Genomic DNA, 23,181 nt, shown 5'->3' with positions numbered 1-23,181 from the left:
GTCATTTTGGACAAATAAGTTAAGACGCACATTTTTATTAAGGTTAAAACAAATTCGAATCCAAACAATAGCGCTTAGAAATCAGCTCATTTACAATTAACTTGTATTTCCCTTCCACCTATCTATGGAAAGAAAAAGCTTCAATTATATATAAACAATTGGAACCTAAGCAAAGGATACTACAGGCATGTAAAACTCTATTGTTAAACAGCAAACTTTGACAAGAAAAGGAAAAACTTGTGGCGAATACTAAAGAAGTAAGTTGGGTAAATTTACTCGGTATCACTATCCGAATCCATAAAGCTGAACTCTCTATATCCACTGAGCTTGATTAGCAATGTCCCCTGGTTCTCCTCGCTACATTCTACACCTTCCTTTTGCATAAGTTTAATAACCTGCATGCAGCCAGAGGGGGCGCAACTGAATTATACAGAGAGACACCCAACTCAACTAGAGAGAACAAGAACACACACACACAAAAAAAAAACTCCGGAAAAAGATATCGTATAATACAAACCCAATAAGTTTTTGTTTCTCTCTTAAAATGAAGCAAGGTCTAATGGGGGCTAGTTGTGAAGAAGATTAAGCAAGAAATTATAAGATTTCAGTCACCTCCAAAAGGCTTACAAAATAAACTTAGGGGCTTCTATAATCCAGAGAGGCAAAAACCCATTTCCAACTTCTCAGATCCCATTATACTTAAAAAACAAATATACATAAACAAAAATAAAGGGGGAAAAGAAAGGATAGATAAAGATTTATACTGTTACTTGCCACATATCAAGACAGTTTTTTTTTTTTTTTTCTGGTTGGTAAATAAATATCATGAAAAAGATGGCAAGGGTAAATGCAAAGAATTCAGAATCCATCCAGAATAGGTGGGGGCAAAACTCAATTACTTATTAATCAGTCTTACTCTATAAATTAATGGAAAAAGAAAAAAAGAGTTTAGCCCACTTACAGATAGCCACACAGAATTATAAAGCTCTATCAAGGGGCATATTATGTATAACTCAAAGTTGGCATGCGTGCTTATGCATGCTGGATTTGGCTGCTCTATAACATGCCTAGCCAGTAGCCAGTACAACATGTTCGCAACAAGAGTTATGCTAACAATAGGATGGTGCCGCTCTCCAACATATTCAAAGATTGAAAGACTACAATAATATTCATTGCATATAGTTCTCCAAAATATCAAACTTGGTTGTTTTGCTATGCCCCCGCACCCAAGTTAACAACGAGACCAGTATGCAACAAACATAAAAAGATCTAACCCCTTAAACTTTTGCTGTCACTAATTTCCAGAGTAGGACACAACATAATAGATGGAAGTCAAGCGATTTGGAAAACCCATACCGATTGTTTCACCTTTGACTTCCCTACACCATGTGACCCACATCCTGTGATAACCCTGAGAGTTTGAATTGCTGGAGCAGACCAATAAAAGTAATCAAATAATTAGAACGCTAAAAAGTGCCAATTTTAATTTTTGTAAAATAAAGAAGAGAATACAATACATATGGGAGCCCAGCGGACACTTACAGGGCACATATGTTCCAAGCAGGATAAGAGCTTTTACATACTGCATTGCTTGTTTAACATGTTGCCCATGTAAATCAATTGTTATCACATTTTCTATGTCCTTGTTTCTGCAGATCAGAAGAAATAGCTAAGTGAAATAAAGAACACTAAAGTTTGAGGTAAAATGAACAGAGAATTTTAGTGCTGATCTTTTAAGCAATGACCAACCTAGCTTTAAATATATCATGCCTTGCCTTTTCATCTGCCTTTCGAGCCAATTTTGTTTGTACCTTACCCTAGACAAATGGAATATATCTGGTTAACATTTTTTTCTGGAACATCCTCAAGAGAAACACAGCGTAGAATTATGGCCATGACAAACCAAAACCCTCTGCCATTGACCCACAATAATATGTGATTAGCAACAATTGGACAGCTCAAGACCATTAGGCTTGTGAATTACCCCACAAATAAAATTACAAAAGCACATAAGAATCAAAACAAACAAACTGTAGATCAACTCGCATCAAAAGGAACCTAAATCTAAAAGGTCAAGAGTTCAAAGCGGCCATTAAATATGTTGGCAGAAGTTAGGTGTTAAATGGGCAATAACGTTCTGTACCAAAAAAAAAAAAATAGAAGTATAATAAAAATATATAAATTAAATTCCAGTAACACTCAAGCAACCTGTGAACCAATACATTAAATAAGGAAAGTCACATGAAAAAGTAAATGAATTTACTGAGGATAGAACTCCACACTCTTGCCAAAGCCTTACGAAATGCTTTCTTGTATGCAATCAGATATCTAGCTACAATATTACGTTAACCGCTCCTCCTTGTGGTGGCTTACAGATATTGTAGTATGCAATGTGGAAGTACATCAAAGATAACTAAGCAGATGCAAGATGCAAAACAGATCTACACTCACAAACATAGATGCATTAAATTTCAATGTTCTTAGCTGAAGCAGAACAAACCTGCTCAGAAAGGTAGGCTGCATACTCTCGTTCTCCCTTTGAAAATGCCACTGAAGCCTGCAGAAGAATGACTTCATCAGATTCTTTTCTTTTTTTTTTGTATACAAGTAAAAAAAAAAGAAAAAAGAAAAAAGAAAAAAAGAACACGAATTAAAATAAGTTAGAATTGGTATCATAAAGTATTCTAAACCACACAGAAAGCTAAAACTATCTTACTTTCTGATAGTAAGACCTCATTGAATCCCAGTGTTGCTTTGAAGATTTTCTGAAAGCATGATATTCCTCTCCTTTAGCTACAACGCCAGGAAAAAAACCCCAAAAAGTAAAGAGATCGATATGTTTACAATAATTATAAATGTATTATTTAGATGGATGTATTTTTTTTTAAAAAAAAAGAAGAAGCTAGAACTCACTTAAAAGTAAATGTTAAAACTGTGACCAAAAAGACTCCCAAAAACCTATCCAGTATTTCCATTCTAGTCATAACAAAAGAAGCACTTTTGAATAGGATTGACTTAAAATACTAATATATTTCCCCTCCCCACTCTACACCCTCACCACCCTCTCTGTGTATGTCCCATGTTGTATGAGTGGGCATGTGCAAAATACAAAGCATCTAATCACCCTAACCAAAAAAAATGGAAAAGATTCTTTATTCAACCACACCAAGCACATTGGCTTAGCCAGGTTTTTAATATACAGCAACAAAAAAAAGTGCCTAGTTCTAGACAATCAATTCTATTTCTTTAACTTTTTTTTTTTTTTTGGGGGGGGGGGGGGGGGTTCCTCCCAAAAAGCAGCAGGCTGTCTCTAACAGTTTCCAAAAGACAATATATATATATATAATGCAAAAAAATTCCCAAAAAATAATAATAATAATAATAATGAAGATCAAATCCCGTTCACAGATATTGGGCAAATATAACTTCTGCTGATAGAATGCTAAATTGTGAAATGGCTAAAAAACCGCATCAGCAATTAAGTTTCTAAAGATTATTAACATGGACACACAATGGCAAGTGCAATAAAGCATTATGAAATTAATGGTGAATACCGTAAGTATCCTGCTGAGGTTCTGTAACACTAGAAGGACAAACATCAAACCCAGGTCCCAATAACTGCAGTTTCTTTACTACATTCCTCCAATTCATTGTCTTTGGCTCATATTCAGGACTCTTGGAGATGTTAAACAATGATTCCAACACCTTTTGAGGGAGATTTGACTCGGTACTTCTTGCACTAGTTGGAAAATCAGCTTCAGGACTAGCAAGAGCCTTAGCATAACTCCTAAAATGAACAAAACAACTCAACTAAGCATGTAGAATCAGGTCACAAATATTAATATCCTCAATGCAGAGGAAATTGGTATTGAGAATTTGACCCATACTAAAAAGGACTATAAAATCAAGTTACAATTTTTTTTCTTTGGCAGAGCCGTAAAATCATTTCTTGAACATATGAGGAATTGGATATCACAAGTGGTGTAGTCTAGTCGATTTTACAAGTACATGTTATATATGCACGATTTGGGACGCACTGAAAACCTACAGATAGATTGAGGCTTGCAATTGCATCATGTGGTTGCTCAAACAAAACGCATCAACAGTTTGCTCAATAATACTCAAATGTGAGGACCGAGACTCTCCCTTGTGACATAAATTTCAAATCTCAAAGATCCTCTTCTGTTTACGATAAAAAGATCTTTATGTTGTTTAAATCTTATTGTTTATCTAATGCGGGACAAACAATAATCACAAAATACACGATAGTTGACCTCCTTGTGTTTCTCATATTACAATCTTGTAGCTGAGCATTCAAAAGAACCATTCTTAAAAAATTTCTTCTTTAGTCATAGTCATATATTCATTGTCTTCTTTTTTTCTTTTTTCTTTTTTTTGTTATGAACTTATTAAATTCATGGATAAACTATGTGGAAACCAAGACTTTTGTGGTTAAAACATGACGAATCTCATCTCAATCATCATTTGCCAAGACTATTCGAAGTAAGTTCCTTGGCTTGGACAGAACATTTAGTCCATGTTGCTACTCCTGGAATTTTTATTTCATTTTCATTCCATTCAAAAAAAAAAAAAAACTGATGAATCTAGATAGAACCAGTTTGATTCCAAGGCAATAACCAGTCACACAAAAAGATGCGGTCAATACAAACCAAACCACACGGGAACCCAAGTCAATTCAGGAGGAAGGAATAGGAAAGGGCCAAATAAAATTGTTTTAAATTTAAAACAGATCAGTCGACCCGGTATACAAATCTATTCGAACGTGGAATAGACCTGCTAATATGCCCAATGTACCTGTTGCAATATGATGAGAGGCAAGGAAAGGAGAAAGAAGCTAAAGAGGAGAGACAAAGAAGCTCGAAAGAGGGAAGCAAGGGCAAGAGAAAGGGGAAGAAGAGAGCAAGAGGGAAGAAGATGGGGAAAAGAGAGAGAAACTTCCGGCGGTGTGGCATGCTGAGGTTGATCCGAGAACGGCGGTGGATTGTTTCTCAATGGAGTCTCACACGCTTGATCTGCTGGACAAAGACCAGATTGTACGTCCACAGGGAAAGCATACTCGTTTGAATTTTGAAAATTCGAGATTGCGGACGTGGCGTGAGTCGGGACACGCTTTTTATTTGGCGTTGGGCCGGGCTGTGAGGAGAGTTCTGACCAGTTTTGTCGGGTCGGGGCTGCTTCGAAAACCCTTAGGTTTTCGCGTTGCCCGTCTCAAGCGGAAACCTAAAGTTTCCTGTCTGCCGCCTTCCTCGTCGGAGACGACATCGGAGGGGTATTCTGGGTTGATTTTGAATCGGTTTCCTCCTGGGGGATCGGAGATTACAGCATTGGGAGCCAAAGAGGGCGCTAGTCCAGCTTCATCGGCCTTTGTTGGGGGATCCTCTAGGTCAAAGCCCACGTCGGCGGCTGACACTGAGACTGTTACAGGTACAAAGCCTTCGTTCGGGGGGAAGTTGAGTTGCTCCCAGGTGTTTCCGGGTTTTTCTTGCCGGACTCAAGCCTCTGATTTGTTTGGTTTTCCCCCCTTCTCCGGCAACGAATTTGGGTTTTCCGGCGGATCCGGCTACCTATCCTTCTAGGGTGCGGTCTGACTCTGTCTTGGTGAGGTCAGGTTTTGAGGAATATCAGGTTGGAAAGCATGGTGTCTCGTCTGGCGGTGCTGGGCTTGCAGAGTCTGGGCGTCCTTCGGTAGGCAACATTGAATGTGGTTCTCCTTCAGATTCTCTCCTTCGGCAGGCAGTGGTGCATTCGGATGCCCCTGCCTGGGTAAGGATTATTGGTGGGGGTCCTCATCTTGGGAAGTTTGGAGGTTCTCATGGGGTCTCGGCTCCTCTTTTTCAGTAGGTTGTGTTTCCTCCATGGCCAAGGCCGTTCTCCCCTATGTATGGGTGTACCCAGTTTGTGTCGTTTGAAGTTTTTGAGGTGGGATAATCTTCAAAGAGGGCCGGTTAGGAGGAAAGAGATGTGGTTTACCCCAGGGTTGTGCAGCATGCCAGTTCGTGTTTTCGCACGATGGGGGTTTCGTTCTTGGGAACTGATGAGAAGGGTTTTTTGGACTTCTTGACTTGGACTGAGAATCAGCGCTATGACTCTGATTCCACTCCTAAGAAGGACAAGAAGTTAAATAGGAAAAAGGGGAAAAGAGAGGTCAAAAATTTAGAATGCTCGATTAATTTCGATGCTAGGGGTGTGGGTTCCAGTCAGGTTAGAGGCAAGAAGTTGGGGTTTTGATGTAACTTTTCTTCTATTTTTGAGTTTTTCGGGTGCTCTTCTTTTGCTTTTTTGTTTTTCTTTTGTTTTGGTGTCCTTTTTGTATACTTCCTGTATGCTTAGGGGCGCCTTTACGCTTTTTTAATGTAATTTGTTTACCTATCAAAAAGAAGAAGAGGGGGAAGAAAGAGAGAAGAGAATCAATTTCTATCAATTTATTATAATTTTATTTCATTCAAGTCTCCCTCCAAATGGAGTACAAATCACACTTAAATGTACTCACTTACTAAATCCTAGGGCAATGCCCATTTATTGACTTACCTAACATAATCTAGGGCAACGCCCATTTATTGAATTGCCTAAACTAATTTAGGCAATGCTCATTTATTGAATTACAAAGTATCCTTGACTCTTGAAAATTAAATAGTACTAACCCCATAAACCAATATTTCATGCTTTGCCTTTTGCATCATTATCTGCTTATTAGCTTAAGTATAAACTTCTCCTTGGCCTTTATAAAACACAAAATTTCCCCCATCCAAGGGAATCAAAAACAACTTGCTATTTCTTTCTCATGAATTGTATGATTATGGCCAATTGCAATAAGACACTTTGTTCAGAGTTTACAGATTCCAAAGAACTAAAACATCACCTAAGCTGGAAGTGGACCCAGTAGGGGAATCATAATTCTAGTTGTCCCTCTTAAAAAAACACAAAGAGCATCATAGGCCATCCAGAAGGCCAAAAAGCACATCACACCAAATGCAGTTAATGACACCTAATGAGATCATCACATATATTTCATGGTGCTATTAGTGACATCTGATTAGATCGTTACTCATTTTGCCTGTTAATCCACATTTTAATTAATTTGAAATAGTAACATTGATGCTTTCAGCCTCTTGCCTTTCAACCTATGCATACATGAATGATGATATAAATTAGTACAAGTTAATTCTTCATGAAAATAAATTAATCAAGCCATATTGTATGTGCTAAAACCGTACTTAAATTTCTATCATATTTCACTTTAAGCTCAATACCCAAGTCGATAATAGCATGTTCACTGTATGACAAATAGCACCACAACCTTCTACTTGAAAAAAAAATTAATTAATAAAAATTTAATAATATTCTGATTCCATAAAAATAAATAAATATATAAAGAAACAAAAATATATATCAGAATGAATTACCTGCAACCATGCCCCACAGACCATATACTATCCTGGAGTTCACTTTCAGATGAATGGGAAGTGCAATCAGAAGCCCTATCTGTAAACTGTTAAAAAAATTACATGATTACTTACATAAGGCACATTGCCAAATGGTGAATCCAAAATGGGAATATTTCCAACATCATTGGGTGCCAATATTAATATAAACTACATGCTTCAACATCAGAGGTTAATCTTTCACAAGCCAGGATAGGAGAGCATATGACTTTGATAACAAGATTACACTCAACACACTTGTTGACTTTCTACATTTTTGCTCAATGATTAAATATCTCAAATTCAACAAATGGAAATACCCCAGAAATTAACCCACTATATGGATAGAGAATCTAGGGCCAGACATTCAATTGTGAAAGCATCAAAACCTAAACGATTAGACCCTAGCATGTCTTTTTGACAAGTGAATTAGATCATACCGTGTTTGAGTCCATCAAAACCCTGGAACTAATCTCCTATTAGTATAACAAGAGAATGAAGGGAAAAGGAGAGGAGAGGGAGAGGGGGAGGGGGAGTGGGTTGCCGTAATAACAACAGAATAGATGTAAGAAGCTGCAGCTCTTCTAGGAGAAAAAAGTCTATAACCTTGTGAATGTGCATGTAAACTCAGAATCATTCCATTCACCACAGCCTCCATAAACTCAAATCTGCCAATCCTGAAGAAGGCCAAGAGAACAAAACAGCCAAGGTATTCCTTAACCTCCCATGTGGAATACTATAATAGTAAGGTTTGCTCAGGGAGTGATAAAGACAAGCACCTAGCTCAATCTATCCTGAATAACAGTAATAAACTACAAGCACGAGTAATGGTCAAAACACAAAGTCCCAAAAGAATAACCCACAAACTCACACCATAACACAACAAATTTCATGGTCTCTCAAAACTAAAAATAAAAAGCCCTCATGCATTGTACATGAGCAAACAAAAAAAAAAAACCCTAAAGGATATTATATCAAAATAAATTGAAATGGAACCTTTGAACGAGAACTCCAATACAAAATCAAGCAATAAATAAATATTACTTACACTGTCTTTGCGTTCAATAAGAAATCTTATATCTTCGTTATGGTTAACACTATTGTCAAGGTAGCTACCTTTCCTGGACTGCTCAAAGGTAGGAGCAGATAATTCAAGCAATGCGTCCAAGGCCTGAGAAGCAAATAAATTTCCTTTACTTCTTTATTTAAAATCAAATGTAAGACATGTTGGGAAATATTTTCAACATGATTTTACATAGTAAAGATTGCACATTGATGCTTTTTGGTGTTCGAACTTGAATGGTAGACCAAAATATCAACTCTTTTTTTTTTCTTTTTCTTTTTTTTCTTTTTTGTTTCAATTCTTTAAACTTCAGCGAGGGGTTTTGGAATTATTTGGCTCTCTCTCTCCGGCGCGTACGGGCACATCTCGCTACTTCTCTGTGCTGGAGTGTAGGATTTTTTTTTTTCATTTTTTTTTTCTCCATTTTTTTAGCTTCTCTGGATCTTGGTTGATTGCTTGGGCGTCATGAGATGATGTTGTCGACGATGTCTGAAAAGGTTAATGTGTGGGTTCTTTTTAGTTGAGCCTGTTAGTGTAATGAAGGCCACATGGGGAGGGTTTTTTTTTCGTAGAATCAAAACCATTAGAGTTCATTATCAACCAGGGAGAAATTCCTTTAGGTTAAGAATAGTGGAACGAGGAAAGGATCATCTCCGTTCGATCTTCTGGGGGAGAGATGTCCTGTCGATGCTGTGGCTAAAGTAGAAAATAGTGAGGGTTTCATTCGTAAGTTTAGAGATTCTCATAGCGCCTTCTTGGGTCACTGTTGCAATAATTCCCAAAAGAGTTACATGGCCATTAAAGAGAAAGGAATCAGCACCTCTTTGAGGACCGCGAGTCCAATGTGCTCAGTTGAAAATCCTCTTTTCTGAGATCTCTCTTAAATTGGGTTGTAGTCTATGTTTCTAATTTCTCTTCCTCAAATGTAGACTTAAAAAGGTTGTGGAGAGGTTGTGGAGAGGATTATCTCGTCCCCTCAAAATGCTTTTGTGAAAGGTAGGCAAATTCTTGATTCAGTTCTTATAGCTAATGAGTGCTTGGATAGTCGCATCAAATCCGATGAACCAGGGTTACTTTGCAAGCTGGATATTGAGAAGGCCTATGATCATGTCAACTGGGATTTCTTATTGTATAGTTGAGAAGATGTGGCTTTGGGGAGAGATGGTGTTCCTGGATAGCGCATTGTATTTCTATGGTGCGGTTCTCTATTTTGGTGAATGGCGCCCCAACTGATTTTTTCAACAGCTCTCGTGGCCTTAGACAGGGTGATCCTTTGTCACATCTCTTGTTTGTTATTGTGATGGAGGCTCTTAGTAAGTTGTTCTCTGCTACTGTCCAAAGGGGCTTCCTATCAGGTTTTTCTGTGGGTTATGGCAGCAGTGAAGTGATTAACATTTCTCATCTATTGTTCGTAGACGATACTTTAGTCTTTTGCGGGGCTAATTCTGATCATCTTCATTATCTACGTTTGTTACTTTTGTCCTTTGAAGCTGTTTCAGGTTTAAAGATTAATTTGGCTAAGTCTGTTATGGTTCCTGTGGGTTATGTGGATAATATGGGCGATTTGGCTTGCATCTTGGGCTATGGAGTTTCCTCTCTTCCTATAAAGTACCTTGGTCTTCCGTTGGGGGCCCCTTTTAAGGCTAAGTCATGTTGGGATGAGGTAGTAGGTAAGATTGAGAAGCGGTTGGCTAGCTGGAAGCGGTTGTATCTGTCGAAGGGTGGTAGGGTTACTCTTATAAAGAGTACTCTATCCAATCTTCCTACGTACTTCCTCTCCCTTTTCCCTATTCCCTCCAGTGTCGCTAGTCGTATAAAGAAGTTGCATCGAGATTTCTTGTGGGGTGGCATAGGCGAAGAATTCAAATATTACTTGGTTAGTTGGTCCAAGGTTTGTTCTCCTATCTCTGAAGGTGGTTTGGGCATCCAGAACTTAAGGATTTTCAATAAGGCGCTTTTAGGGAAGTGGTTGTGGCGTTATGCTTATGAGAGAGAGGCTTTGTGGAAATCTGTTGTGGATGGAAAGTATGGTTCTACTTGGGCTGGTTGGTGTTCTTTAGACCCCCCTGGGTCTCATGGAGTGGGGATTTGGAAGAACATTAGGAAGGGGTAGAGCTTGTTTTGTAGCTATACCAGACTTATCTTGGGAAATGGGTCCAGGATCTGTTTTTGGGATGATGTGTGGTGTGGGGAGACGTTCCTCAAGGAAGCTTTTCCAGTTTTGTATGACATAGCTTGTGTCAAGGATGCTCTAGTGGCAGACCACTTGGTAGTGGTTAGCGGGTCCTATCAGTGGGACGTCAGATTTTTTCGAGCGGTCCACGACTGGGAGGTGGACGTCATGGCTTCCTTCTTCTCTTTACTGTACTCCTCCAGAGTTGTTCATGATGGGGGAGACCGGCTCTGGTGGTCTCTTTCTCACAAAGGGTTTTTTGATGTTAGTTCTTTCTATAAGGCTCTTGCTTGCAAAGATGCTATCTTTTTTCCTGGAAAAGCATTTGGCGGCCCAAGGCTGCTTTGAAGTGGCCTTCTTCGCTTGGACGGCAGCGCTTGGGAAAATTCTTACCTTGAACAATCTCAGAAAGAAGCGTGTCATTGTGATTGATAGATGTTGCATGTGCAAAATGAACGGGGAGACTGTGGATCACCTTCTTCTTCATTGCGAGGTTGCACGCGCTCTTTGGTATGCCATCCTTAGTCGCTTCAGTCTGTCTTGGATGATGCCTCTTCAGGTGATAGACTTATTCGCCTGCTGGTGGACGGGTGGACACTCTCGGAGTGCGGTCGTGTGGAAAATGGTTCCTTGTTGCCTAATGTGGTGCTTGTGGAGGGAACGCAACGATAAACAGTTTGAGGACAAAGAAAGAACCATAGAAGAGCTCATTTCCTTTTTTTCTTCATTCTTTGCACTCTTGGACGGTTGCGTATCTTGCACCTCTAGTGATTAGCTTTAACGATTTCCTTGTTTTGTTTTCTTCTTCTTAATTGCCTTTCTTGTATACCCCCTGTGTACTTGATTGCGCTTTGCGTTTTTTAATAAAACCTCTCTTACTTATCAAAAAAAGATCTTGTTAACTTTTTAGATTTCAGATATCTTCAGGGTGGTGGTCTCTCTTGTATACTTTTTATGTACGAGGGCTTGGCGTCTTTCTTTTAATAAATTATTATTCATCATAAAAAAAAATTTAAAAAAAAAAAAAAAATCTCATCATCAATGTGAAAAGAACTTAAACAAAATCCAAGTCACAATACTAAAAATACCTTTTGAACATTATATCCACATTGACCTGCAAAAAGAAATTTCCGGATTATGTGATGAACAAATGAAAAATAAACTCCTCAGTATAGCCTGCCAATCAGTTACAACTTATTTATACCATTCAACCATTGATTGGAATGCCTCTATAGGGAGAGGTAACAATTGAAGCCTAAATTATAAATAAATAGTAACTGCATGTTTGTATAGCCGAAGGCTTCACGCCTTTGTATGCTGTTGAAACAGAAAATAGTTTAAATAGAGAAAGTAAAACTCAAAGTACTCCTTTTCCATAGTAGCGAGCTCAAAATGAAAATTCAGCAAAAATAATAAAAGAAAACCATCTTTAATGATAACACCAAAGACCCGTCAGGGTGCAGTCTAGTGGTCAAGGGGCAGACTTGGGATGACCCATAGACTCGGACATCTTGGGTTCAATTCTGCACTAGGAGTTTCTCTGGATTATCTGATACACAATTCTAGTGGGTGGGGTCATGTATATGGGGTTCACTCCCCAGGGGTGGGTCAGAAGGGCCTTGCCTTAGTAAGGTTGCATGTCATCCAAAACAAAAAAAGATAGCATTTTGCAAAGTAATTCATTTACATATATCGCAATCAAAGTAATGTCTTTCTTGTCATCCACAATCCCATTTGATGACATTAACTCCATTCTTACAATCATTGTTCTTGTTCATACATGAACAATTTCTAACCTACTAAATTGCCCCCTTCATCATTTTTTTTTTTTCCTTCTTCTATTTATTTTATAATATTTACAAGTCCCCCTTGGCTCTCTTCCATTAGAGCATTTCTAGCCCTACCCTTCACATTCTATTCCGAACTTCACCACCAAACACCTTGATCCAAACATAGTGGCCTTTTCATTAACATATGTCCTCACCTCGAAGCACAATCTTCCCTAGTCCTTCAACTCCCTAAGATGGCACAAAAATTGGACTTGGAACACTTAAGAGGCATTCCCTCTGTCAGTACATAGACATCAGAGAAATTCCATAAAACCAAACAATAATAAAGCAACAGAATAAAGAAACCCACTCGGCTAAGCTAAACAAGCATTTCAAAACTTATCAAAGCCACAGCCCAGAGGTATAAAACTTTTCTTTTTCTTTTTTATGATGGAAACACCAAGGCAGAACCACTTCAGTTAAATCTGTTTAGCGCACTCCCACCACACGGATCTGTTAAATCTGGCTTTTACCAGAAGTGCGGCCCCAAGCCAGAGCCCAGAGGTATAAAACTCAATCAACTTGACCTTAGCGAGCCTCACATAAAACACTTGACAATACACTTTCTTAATCCAAGCTATCACCCCCAACCTTCAAATTCACTATGCTTAACCCCCACTTATCAATAATCAACATTCCATACGTTTTCACATTAGGTGAATGGACAGCGATGGCGTTCAATAATTCCTATGTGGTTGTGTATGGGGTGAAACTAGGCTATATAAGTGATTTCAGGAGCTCCAATAGGGCCTAGTCCTTTTGGGTATCGCGGGACGTTCCTTTGGTCGTGACAAAATCTCTACTACATAAACTTTAAACAAAACAGAATTCCATACCACACAAACTCACTATAACTCAAAAAATCATTCAGAAACAAACTGTAGCAGGTACTCACAGAGCACGTCTCTAACAACAGCCATGCTGAGCTCGCACTCATCACCAAGCATCGAACTCAGAAACTGCTCAGCGTCTTCTTCCTCAACGACCCGATTGCTAAACCCTCTGGATTTGGCCCAGCCACTCCTCGGGCACGGGCTTGCCTTCACGTAATCCTTCCCCAACACCGTCGAAACCGTCCCCGTCGCCGCAACAACTTTCTTATACTTACTCCCCCTCAAACCCTTCCCGTTCACCACGTTCTGCACATACCCCGTCTCCACAAACCCCTCCGACGAACCCGACCCCGAACTCGAACCGTAACTCGAGCCGTAACTCGAGCTCGTCGAGGGGTCTTCGGGACTATAGGCGGCTCTTTCGGGATCGCCGTTCGCTTCGCGGTAGGCCGAAACGGCGTCGTCCAGGGAAGCCAAATAGAAGGTCTCTGATAACGTGTTGACCTTGCTCTCTTCGTCTTTTTTTTCATTCGCTTCGACGGCTTTGGCGACGGGATCGGAAGCTCGGGGCCTCCTTCTCTTCTTCCTCTGCTTCGCGTTCTTCATCTTCGTATCGGATCAAAGATCAACGGCGAAGATTTAACGATCGGCGGCGAATGAAACAATGAGGTTAGGGTTTCTGAGATACTAGAAAACTGGAGAGCCGACGAGGGTGAAAGTGAAAACGAAAGCCGGGAGTTTGGGTGGTTTTACAATTTCTGTAAATAACAGGTAGGCCGTGGGGATGGGATCGTTGAGACTGTAGAGACAGAGAGGGATTCTTCATTGTTTGACAACGAGTGGGAATCCAGACGATGCGCGTCTTATAAAGAAAATAAAATTGGGATATTTTTTCCGTAAATTTGGGAAAGTATTTAAGCCACGCGCTTTCAAGGTATCGGTGGGCCACGCTCAATCATTTGTTTGCACAAGCGTTGGGTAATTTTTTTTTATTTTTTTTATTTTTTTTAAATAGGGTATTGGCAGTTGTGTTTAAAGTCTATATTTTTTGTCAATGCTTCGATTCCTAACGCATATGGTATTTCGATTTTGAAAAAATAAAAAGGATGATATCTCCATCAATTTCTTCGTCTAAAAAGGCAACTGACACGTATTGACGGGTGTCTACTCTCAGGTATTGATATGTGTCATATATATTAAAAAAACATTCAAATAATTTAAAATAAAAAATTTTAAAATAAAAAAAAATTAAAAAAAAAAAAAAAAAAAAAAAGTGGCTGAGCAACCTCATTGACCGGTCTAGGGGTGGCTGAACCATGTATCCCCATGGGCCATTGGAGTAATTCGGCCATACCTAAAAGCAAAAGAAAAAGGAAAAAAAAAAAAAAAGAGAAAAAGAAAAAAGTAAGGGGTTTAGCCCTTGGAATGGCAAAACCAACCTCAAAGGGTCATCGGGTGGTTTAGCCACCCTCAAACCGACCACGAGAGTGGCTCCTTGGCAAAATAATCATCCATCTATATTTGCTCTCAAGATTGTTGAATTGCTGTAAGTTTTTGCTAAATTTTTATAGCCTTTCATGTTGCATATGCTTTACCTCCAAATACTATTTTATAATTTTTATTTCTGCGAAGTCATTTTCTTCTAATTATTGTAGCCATAAGCTCCATTTCTTATTTCTCAAGTTTTGGTAATAACTCACACAAGATCTGTAAAAAATCTTCACCTCTACCAGGGCTTTTTTGAATTTTTGTAAAGCAATCCCCCACACATCGTTAGATGATAGACATCACTACACAATATGGCTAGTAGTCTCCATTTCCAAACAACAAATAGGGTACCACAAAAATTGATAGATTAAGAGGGTGTTTGAAATCGTAGACAATAAGAATAATTTTAAACTAAATCGTTTTAGGAACTACGTTTTTAAAAATTGCAATTTGAAAACGCAGTAAATTTGTTTTTTAAAAAAGCATCCTCTTACATGCGATTTGAATAAATTTGTTTTTTCAAATCGCATGTAAGAGGATGTTTTTTTAAAAACGCATAATTTTAAAGGTTAAACTGCGATTTTGTTAAATGCTTAACTATATTTTTTTAAATCACTTTTTCAAATCCCATATTTTAAAATTGTTATTTTAAATCGCACTTTTTGAAATCGCAAACTCAAATAGACATTAAATATCTATTTTTCTTTTCAAATTTTTTGTTTGACCCATCTCTTGCTCTCCAAAATAGGCCGACCATTAGAAAGATTTTTAATAATATTGGAAAGTATTTTTAAGTTTTGGGTTAAAGAAATGTTTTAATACAATATAAACGTGAGATGAGAAGTATTTTTTTAGAATTTATATTAAAAAAAAAAAAATTGGGTTTTAGAAAGTATCTTTTGCATGCTAGAATGTCGGCCGGTAAGCCCAAAAAAAAGAAAAAAAAAAAGAAAAAGAATGTCGGCCGGTGAAAGTGATGGTTTGACTTTTGTTTTATTTTAGTTAGAATTTATTCGGATTAAGACGCATCTATCTCAATTTCAATAAATTTAATTATAACTAAAATTAAACCCAAGCCGATCGTAATACCAACATAAAACTATTTTAGCAATTTATCATCTAAATTACTTATAATTTGGATAATTATTATAAAAAACTTCATATACAATCCACAAGAGTAGGTAAGGGAGCAATTTAAAACTTATTTGAACATATAGTCTGACGTCTCACATCGCCACCTAAATACGAGAATAAATATGTGCTTATATCTATATTCGTACATTTTTTGATACAACTCGTTCTAAAGCCGTGATAATCATGAATTTATCAGAACTTCGCAGTTAAGCGTGCTTCTGCGAAAATAGTATCGAGATGAATTACCTCTTTTGAGAAGTCTAATTCGAAAGAGTTGAAAATGAAAAATATTGTATCGATAGAAAAGATCGTTACAAATAGATCGCATCATGTAAACTCTAAATGAAATGTTGGAAATGAAATGTTGGAAATGCAAATCCAGAATTGATACAGTTGAGAAATTAACCATCAAATTGTTGTTGACAAGCAACTAAGGAAGTAAAGCAAGCCAGATGCACAATTTCATTTTTTTTGCTTTATTGTTATGCGATGCATGTGCACCTTTAAGCAAAAGGCAATAAAGAAGGGGCATCGGCTAAGGCACCCGGTTTTTTTTTTTTTTTTTTTTAATGGCTAAGGCACCCGTTTATTGTGCGTCTTGTCCTTGCATTATTTCATAAAGCAGTGGCGGACCCGGCTTGGAAAAATGGAGGGGTTAAATTGAAAAAAAAATATTTGAGAGAGTAAAATAAAAAAAATAAAAAAAATTAAGGGTAAAATTTTAATTTTTCTTTTATGAAAAAAAAGCTTAGGAGGCCCCTTGCCCATATGCAGGTCCGCCTTTGCCATGAAGAACAAGTAATGAAGGATGATGCCATAAAATTGTTATGTTATCTACTCTTTTACCCTCTCTCTCTCTATATATATATAAATTCTAATACCTATTTTTATAGAATTGTGTATCATCCCACCATTTCGGAGGGATTTGATCCATGCACTACATCATCACAACAAATGCACAACAACCCCTCACATGAGGGTGGACCCCACGCATTTGTTGTGTTGGTGTTATAAATCTAACATTTTTCGTGAACTTTAGTCTCTCCTTAGTGAATATAATAGGGAAATGATACATGCACTTATGGTACACAACAAATGCACTACCACAAGGTACAATAAAGTGAGTCTCATTATGTGAGGTCCAATCCACTGTGCCTTGTTGTAGTGCACTTGTTGTGCACCATGAATATTTTGAGCATTTCCCAATATAATATAAATAGTCAATTCCATAACAAAAATTTTATAGATGACTTCTTACAAGTATATATAAAGTGAGCGATATTAATTTTTATAAGTGTATAAATAAAAATTAATTGTCTTATTCAATTGAATAAAATCCCAACAATAATTGAATATCTAAATAATTAGTATGAATTTACAAAAAAAAATATAAACGGTAACAATATTTACATTATATAAGAAATGAATAAGTTAATTAGTGAACAAACTCAAGTTAGTTCAAAATATATATGGACCGAGTTTAAATAAATTATCTAGCTTTTAACCCACCTACTAGTTAGGATGATGTAGTCAAAATGAGGGTTAGTGACTGGAAAAACAAAACTCTATGGTAACTCATGCCGATTGGTGTTGAGCTATATATATATATATTTTCAGACTTACTGCTGATTTTGGTTATAGTTGTCGAGACAAAATTAAACGAACCAAACTCAAACATCCAATATTCGGCTCGTTTAGAGGCCTAGACAAAACAGACAAGCTTTCTTGTTTAGAAGGGATTTACAACTTTAGCTTGTCATTGAGTGAGATGACAAATTTCTAAGTGAAGAACCAACAAAAACCTCCGTGCAAAGAGATCTCTATGCTAGCTCAATCATCTGATACAGAAAAAGGAGATGTACTGGGGCGCTTGGCCTCAACTGTTTGAATTTGTTCGTCATAAATGGAATTAAGAACTAGTTTAGGTTGCCCAGCATACTGCGGCAGGATGGCCTGTTCCACTGCTTTGGGAGGAGAGCTTGGAAGATCCCATGGACATTCAGGAACGGCACGTGCGGGTATCAGTTTGGCAGCATCGAGGGATGCATGGAACTGTGCATGCCCTGCTGGCTTCGTAAACCTCAGCTCATCATCTTGTCTTTCACAGCAGCCGATGCACTGCATCTTCCTCCTCTGCACCTCATCCTTAACTCTCTGAAAGGAAAAAAAGGAAAGCCATGTTTGTGTTATACCATGTTTATGGAATAAACACGCTCATTCTCGCCTAGAAGGAAAAAAAATCATGCCCATTTCTCAAACTAACATGAACAATTTAAAGAAAGTACTACGGTATGGCAAGTACAAGAACCTATAAGAACAAATTGGAGTGAATGCTAACTACAATATGATCAATTTCTTTTCCTTGGATACATCCAGTCATCTCTGGAAAAAAAAGAGGTGAAATGGATGAGAACAACATTAGTCTTACCTGAAATGCTCTCATAAGGGGACCTTGCAGGATTCGATTGAAACCAAATCAATTTTTTATTTCTCTGCAGAGCTCAAAAAATGAAAATACCCCCAAAACCTTCCTTTCCCCAGAGTTATGAGAGCATTTCCCTGCAGCAATTTCCTAAAAGAGCAGACACTACATCTTTGGTTAAGGACGTTCGTCATATTTAGTTTGCCAAAAGCTCTCAAATGCAAAACACAAGAAATTTCAGGTAAACTTGACACCAGAAACTTCTCTTACAGTTCACCTATATCAGGAATTCATTAATGGATATAAAACTTGATTATCATTAGCTGTGTACAAAAAGCAAATTAAGAATGCAACCAACACACAATAGTAAAAAGCATAAATGGTAGGAAAGTGATGATTTTATCTCCTGGTCAGGAATGATAGTAATACTACTCGAGTTATAAACCTAAAATATATGCCAGTTTCTTATTGAAGTGTTCCCCCCAATAAAAGGACCAATGTTTAACTCATCTGCTGAAATATTCAATTGTTTTAATAGATAAAACAAAGTTCACATCCAATTTCAATTTTTATAATTGTAGTTTATATACCCTTATATTGACAGGTTAAATTATCACCTCATAAATATCTAGCATCCTTTAAGCATAAATTAATAGCGTCTAGTTCTTGATCATTATCTGCCTACTTTTCTAATCAACCATCCACGTGCATAATTTAATGGCTTTTATCTAAATACCCTTGCTACTTGATCAATAAAGTTAAATATATCAAACCATACCTCATAAATATCTAGCATCCTTTAAGCATAAATTAATAGCGTCTAGTTCTTGATCATTATCTGCCTACTTTTCTAATCAACCATCCACGTGCATAATACAATGGCTTTTATCTAAATACCCTTGCTACTTGATCAATAAAGTTAAATATTTCAAACCATACCTCATAAATATCTAGCATCCTTTAAGCATAAATTAATAGCGTCTAGTTCTTGATCATTATCTGCCTACTTTTCTAATCAACCATCCACGTGCATAATTTAATGGCTTTTATCTAAATACCCTTGCTTTTTTTTTTTTTTTGAGGAATGAGTACTGCTTTCATTCAAATAAACCAAAGACCCAAAGGTCTAATTACATTGTTAAGGAATACCATGACTCCCTAAACATAAAATCAGAATTAACTTCTGATTTGGGAGCAAACTACCTAAAAAACACCCAAAGATTACAAGAACTAACATTGGAAGCCACCCTAACAAATAAGCACCACTACTAAAAAAAGATGGCTGATCTACGCTATAAAGCGAAAAAAAACTCCAATAAAATCCAAGCATCTAACAGGCAGCTTGCAGATCTAACTAAAAAACACAGCATCCGACAAAAACACCCCCACATACGAAGGTGGCCGAACAAACCGCAACTAAGAAAACCACAAACAAAACAGAAAAAAACACCACCCAAACAGAGACTCAGTGAGGGGAGGGAGGAGCCGCCAGCAGGAAAACACCCGATCCTCCGAGAACCGCCGTCTGACGTCGTAGTGGAAGCCGGGAGAGTGGCGCGTGAGGAAGATCCCTGACGCGTGCATGCCACGCGCCGTGAGAAGGGGGCGGTGGGGGACACGCCGAACATCGGAGGACTCGGAGGACGCCGGTGAACCCAACGGTGAGGCCAGTATTGTGCAATAATGGAGAGAGAAGCGTAGATCTAGATCCAAAATTTCGATCCAAACAACCCTTCCAAAAACACACAAAAAACGCCCTCTTTCCTCACCACCGAAACTCATCCGAAAACCCCATCACCAGACAACTCTGCTGGCACAAAGAAACACAAAACAACCTCCACCGATTCAAAAACCGGGAAGAACACAGCTCCAACAGCCCGAAAGCTTGGAAAAAGAGACCATCCACCCCTGGAAACAAGCCAAGGGGAACAAAAACCCATCCTAGCCCTAAAGGCTAAGAGGAAACACCAGCACCCGGAGGGGAAGGCGTGAAGCCTCCCTCCCTCCCCCCCGGGCGAAACAAAACCTTCAGTTTGTACTCTCCCTTTGTTTTTCTTCTCACCGACAAAACCTTCAGTTTTTTTAGCTTCAGTTTTTCTAAATACCCTTGCTACTTGATCAATAAAGTTAAATATTTCAAACCATACTAGATGGCGCTACCGAATCAACGAATAACATTGCACAACTCTAATACCATGATGACTTGATGAAAACATTTTATGCTCCAATCAAACAGAAGTTCATAAATTGATCATACCAATCAACAAGCAACTATTCTTTCTCAATCGTGGCAAAGCACCCCATGAACCAGTCTTATCAATATTAAATTCAAGTGATTTGTTGTTCCAACAGTTTTACCTACATTAAGAAGCAACTATGGTTAATTCCATACCAAAGCACCAATCTCAATTGTACCAACATCCAAAATAAAAAGAAACAAAGAAAAGCTCATTTATTCTGTCATTAGTTACCCCATCATAAATATCTGAAACCAAATTGAGATGGTATTCTCTAGAAGTCCTATGGAACTAAATCTAGCTATAAGGAACTTAAAATCTTTAAAGCGTTTTTGCCAAGGGATGACTTCTCAATAAATTGGCCGCTTTAATTAAAGGTCCCTCTGCAGATGCTAAAAGACAAAAATTTAGTCAGTTAATGCTTGTGGTGGCAGAACTCTATTACATTCCTAAGTTCCATGCATCTCCAATGGCCTAATATGCCTAACAACAACTGTGCCGCTCAACAAGCAGGTTCTCAAAATCTGCAACTTTCTTCGTGTACATATATATTTTCCATTCTGTCTTTATCAAACCTCTATGTCACCCTACATTTGAATGCTAGGCCCCAAAACATAAAACATCTAATCAGATAGTAAAGACATGCCCCAGAAACAAAAACACTGAAAACAAAAAGGATTTCTCAGAAACAAACCTGCAACAGCCTGGAATCGAACTTGGGCAGCCCAATTTCCCCAACAGTGAGCGACCCAAACAAGTTCCCAACCAATGCAGCATCAGGCACAGCCAACCCGTGAACCAGCCCCGCCACAAACCCACCTAGAAAACTATCCCCAGCTCCCGTCGGGTCAACCTGGTTCGCCGCAAACGGCGCTATTTCCAATTCCCCATCCTTCCAATACACCGTGCACCCGTCCTTCCCATGCGTCACCACCACACAGCACCACTTCCTCACCTCCTCCACGTCCATAAACAAAGCCTCCTCCGCCGAAGCCTTCAGAAACCCGATACGTGGTAAAAGCCGAAAGAACCGGGTCTCGTTCAACCCCACAAGCCTCACGGTTCCGTCTACGCCGTCGAATTCTCGGATCAGACCTTGGATATCCACAAACACGACAGTGCAAATGTCGAGCATTCGCTCGAGCGTCTCGGGCGATATCTCGCCGCCGACACCGACCGCCATCCCGAAATCGAACCTCGTCCCGGGGAGATCCGACGGACGAATCGGGTCGCAGGCGGCGACCCGTTTCAGGACCCTGTCCCGGTGCTCGTCCCCGTCGACCCCCGAGTCGAAATGCGCGTGGAAGAGAGTGGTTCTCGAAGTGGGAATCACAATCGGGCTACGACTCGTCGTATAGGCAAAGTCCGGGCCAACCTTGGAGACCAGATTGTAGGAGACGGATACCCCGTCGAGCACGGCGGAGATGAAGGAGGCGGCCCCACCAAGAGTGTCGGCCAGAACGACGCCGTCTCGGATCAGCACGTCGTGGCAGTAGTTCCCCACAATTAGGCCACGGCGAGAAAGATTTTCTTCCATGGTTTGTGGGTCTTTTCGGTCTCTCCCCATGACTGTTTGGGTGGGTCAGGATCGTAATTTGATCGTGTAAATTGTGTGTTAGCTCAGGGGTCATGGATGGTTACGCTTGTACTGTGGGAGACCATGAAAAGCCAGAGGGAAATACAATACGATAGCAGAGATAATATTTCGGCAATGAAAACAGACAAAAAAAAAAATGGCGTTGTTTTGTGCCGTGGTGGGCGTGTTCGTTTGGAGGAGTGAAATATGTGTCGCGCCACCGAGAGGGATTTTGTTTGTTTATATAGTGATTTTTTATTATTATTATTATTTTTTTTTTTAGAGTAATTCTTTGTTGCTTTGGTTTGAGGAACCGGGGAAAGTGATTGATGACACTTTCACATTTGGTTTTTTATTTTATTTCTTTCTCCCTTGGCAACCAACCGTCCAAATTGGCTGCCCGTCAATTGAACCCGATTTTGATCCTAATGAAAATGGAGATTGAGATTAGGCTTCACACATCATTAACAACCAAAACATTTTCCTTTACAGCTGCCCACCCTTAAGCTTCGTTTGAAAATAATTATTCTCTTACGAAAATGAATACTTATTTCTCTAAAAAAAAATTAAAGGAATAACTATTCAAATGTGAATATACTATATTTTTTCAGAAAAAATCAGTCTTAATTCTTTCTTTTTTTTAAAAAAAAAGAAAACCCAAAACCCCAACCCTTCTTTACGTCTTTACGGTGGCCGACAACCAACTAGTTTTCAAAAAAATTAGTTTTTTTTTTTTTTTAATTTGAGTTTCTTAAAAAAAAAAAAAAAAAATTAATATGGATTTTTTTTTTAGTAATTTTGATTGGATTCTAATTAAAATATATAAGTTGTTACCATACTAAAGATTAGGAATAACCATTCCATTCCACTCTTTTTTATTTATAGTAATAAGTATTTCCTTTTCCAATGAAATACTCATTCCGCAAACCAAACGAAACCTAAAAGTGGTGGTTGGATTTTAGGTTTTTAATGACATAATAAAAT

At 38.4% G+C, this 23,181-nt stretch overlaps 2 protein-coding genes across 3 annotated transcripts; both read right to left on the bottom strand.

Annotated features, from left to right (window-relative positions):
- Positions 1 to 4: 4 nt before the first annotated feature.
- LOC133877122 (SMR domain-containing protein At5g58720) lies at positions 5 to 14,186 on the bottom strand. The gene is made up of 11 exons (XM_062315363.1): positions 13,403 to 14,186; positions 11,767 to 11,792; positions 8,491 to 8,613; positions 7,425 to 7,510; positions 3,555 to 3,787; positions 2,717 to 2,793; positions 2,501 to 2,557; positions 1,750 to 1,817; positions 1,543 to 1,649; positions 1,357 to 1,427; positions 5 to 395 (listed from the first exon to the last, which is right to left on the bottom strand). Exons 1-11 carry the CDS (start codon positions 13,944 to 13,946, stop codon positions 273 to 275), a joined length of 1,515 nt encoding a protein of 504 aa, XP_062171347.1. The 5' UTR covers positions 13,947 to 14,186; the 3' UTR covers positions 5 to 272.
- A 3,431-nt stretch (positions 14,187 to 17,617) lies between these two features.
- LOC133878127 (inositol 3-kinase) lies at positions 17,618 to 22,398 on the bottom strand. 2 transcript variants are annotated; one of them, XM_062316635.1, is made up of 3 exons: positions 21,316 to 22,398; positions 18,391 to 18,534; positions 17,983 to 18,116 (listed from the first exon to the last, which is right to left on the bottom strand). In XM_062316635.1, the coding sequence occupies exons 1-2, from the start codon at positions 22,186 to 22,188 to the stop codon at positions 18,439 to 18,441; spliced, it is 969 nt and encodes a 322-aa protein (XP_062172619.1). In that variant the 5' UTR covers positions 22,189 to 22,398; the 3' UTR covers positions 17,983 to 18,116; positions 18,391 to 18,438. The 2 variants fall into 2 exon arrangements, with proteins under 2 accessions (XP_062172618.1, XP_062172619.1); XM_062316634.1 differs by lacking the exon at positions 18,391 to 18,534 and having other exon boundaries at positions 17,618 to 18,116.
- Positions 22,399 to 23,181: the final 783 nt, after the last annotated feature.

This window comes from Alnus glutinosa, chromosome 9 (assembly GCF_958979055.1).
Source record: "Alnus glutinosa chromosome 9, dhAlnGlut1.1, whole genome shotgun sequence".
NCBI classification, from domain to species: domain Eukaryota; kingdom Viridiplantae; phylum Streptophyta; class Magnoliopsida; order Fagales; family Betulaceae; genus Alnus; species Alnus glutinosa.
Note: the sequence above shows the minus strand (reverse complement) of the source record. Positions and strands in the feature narration are given on the sequence as shown.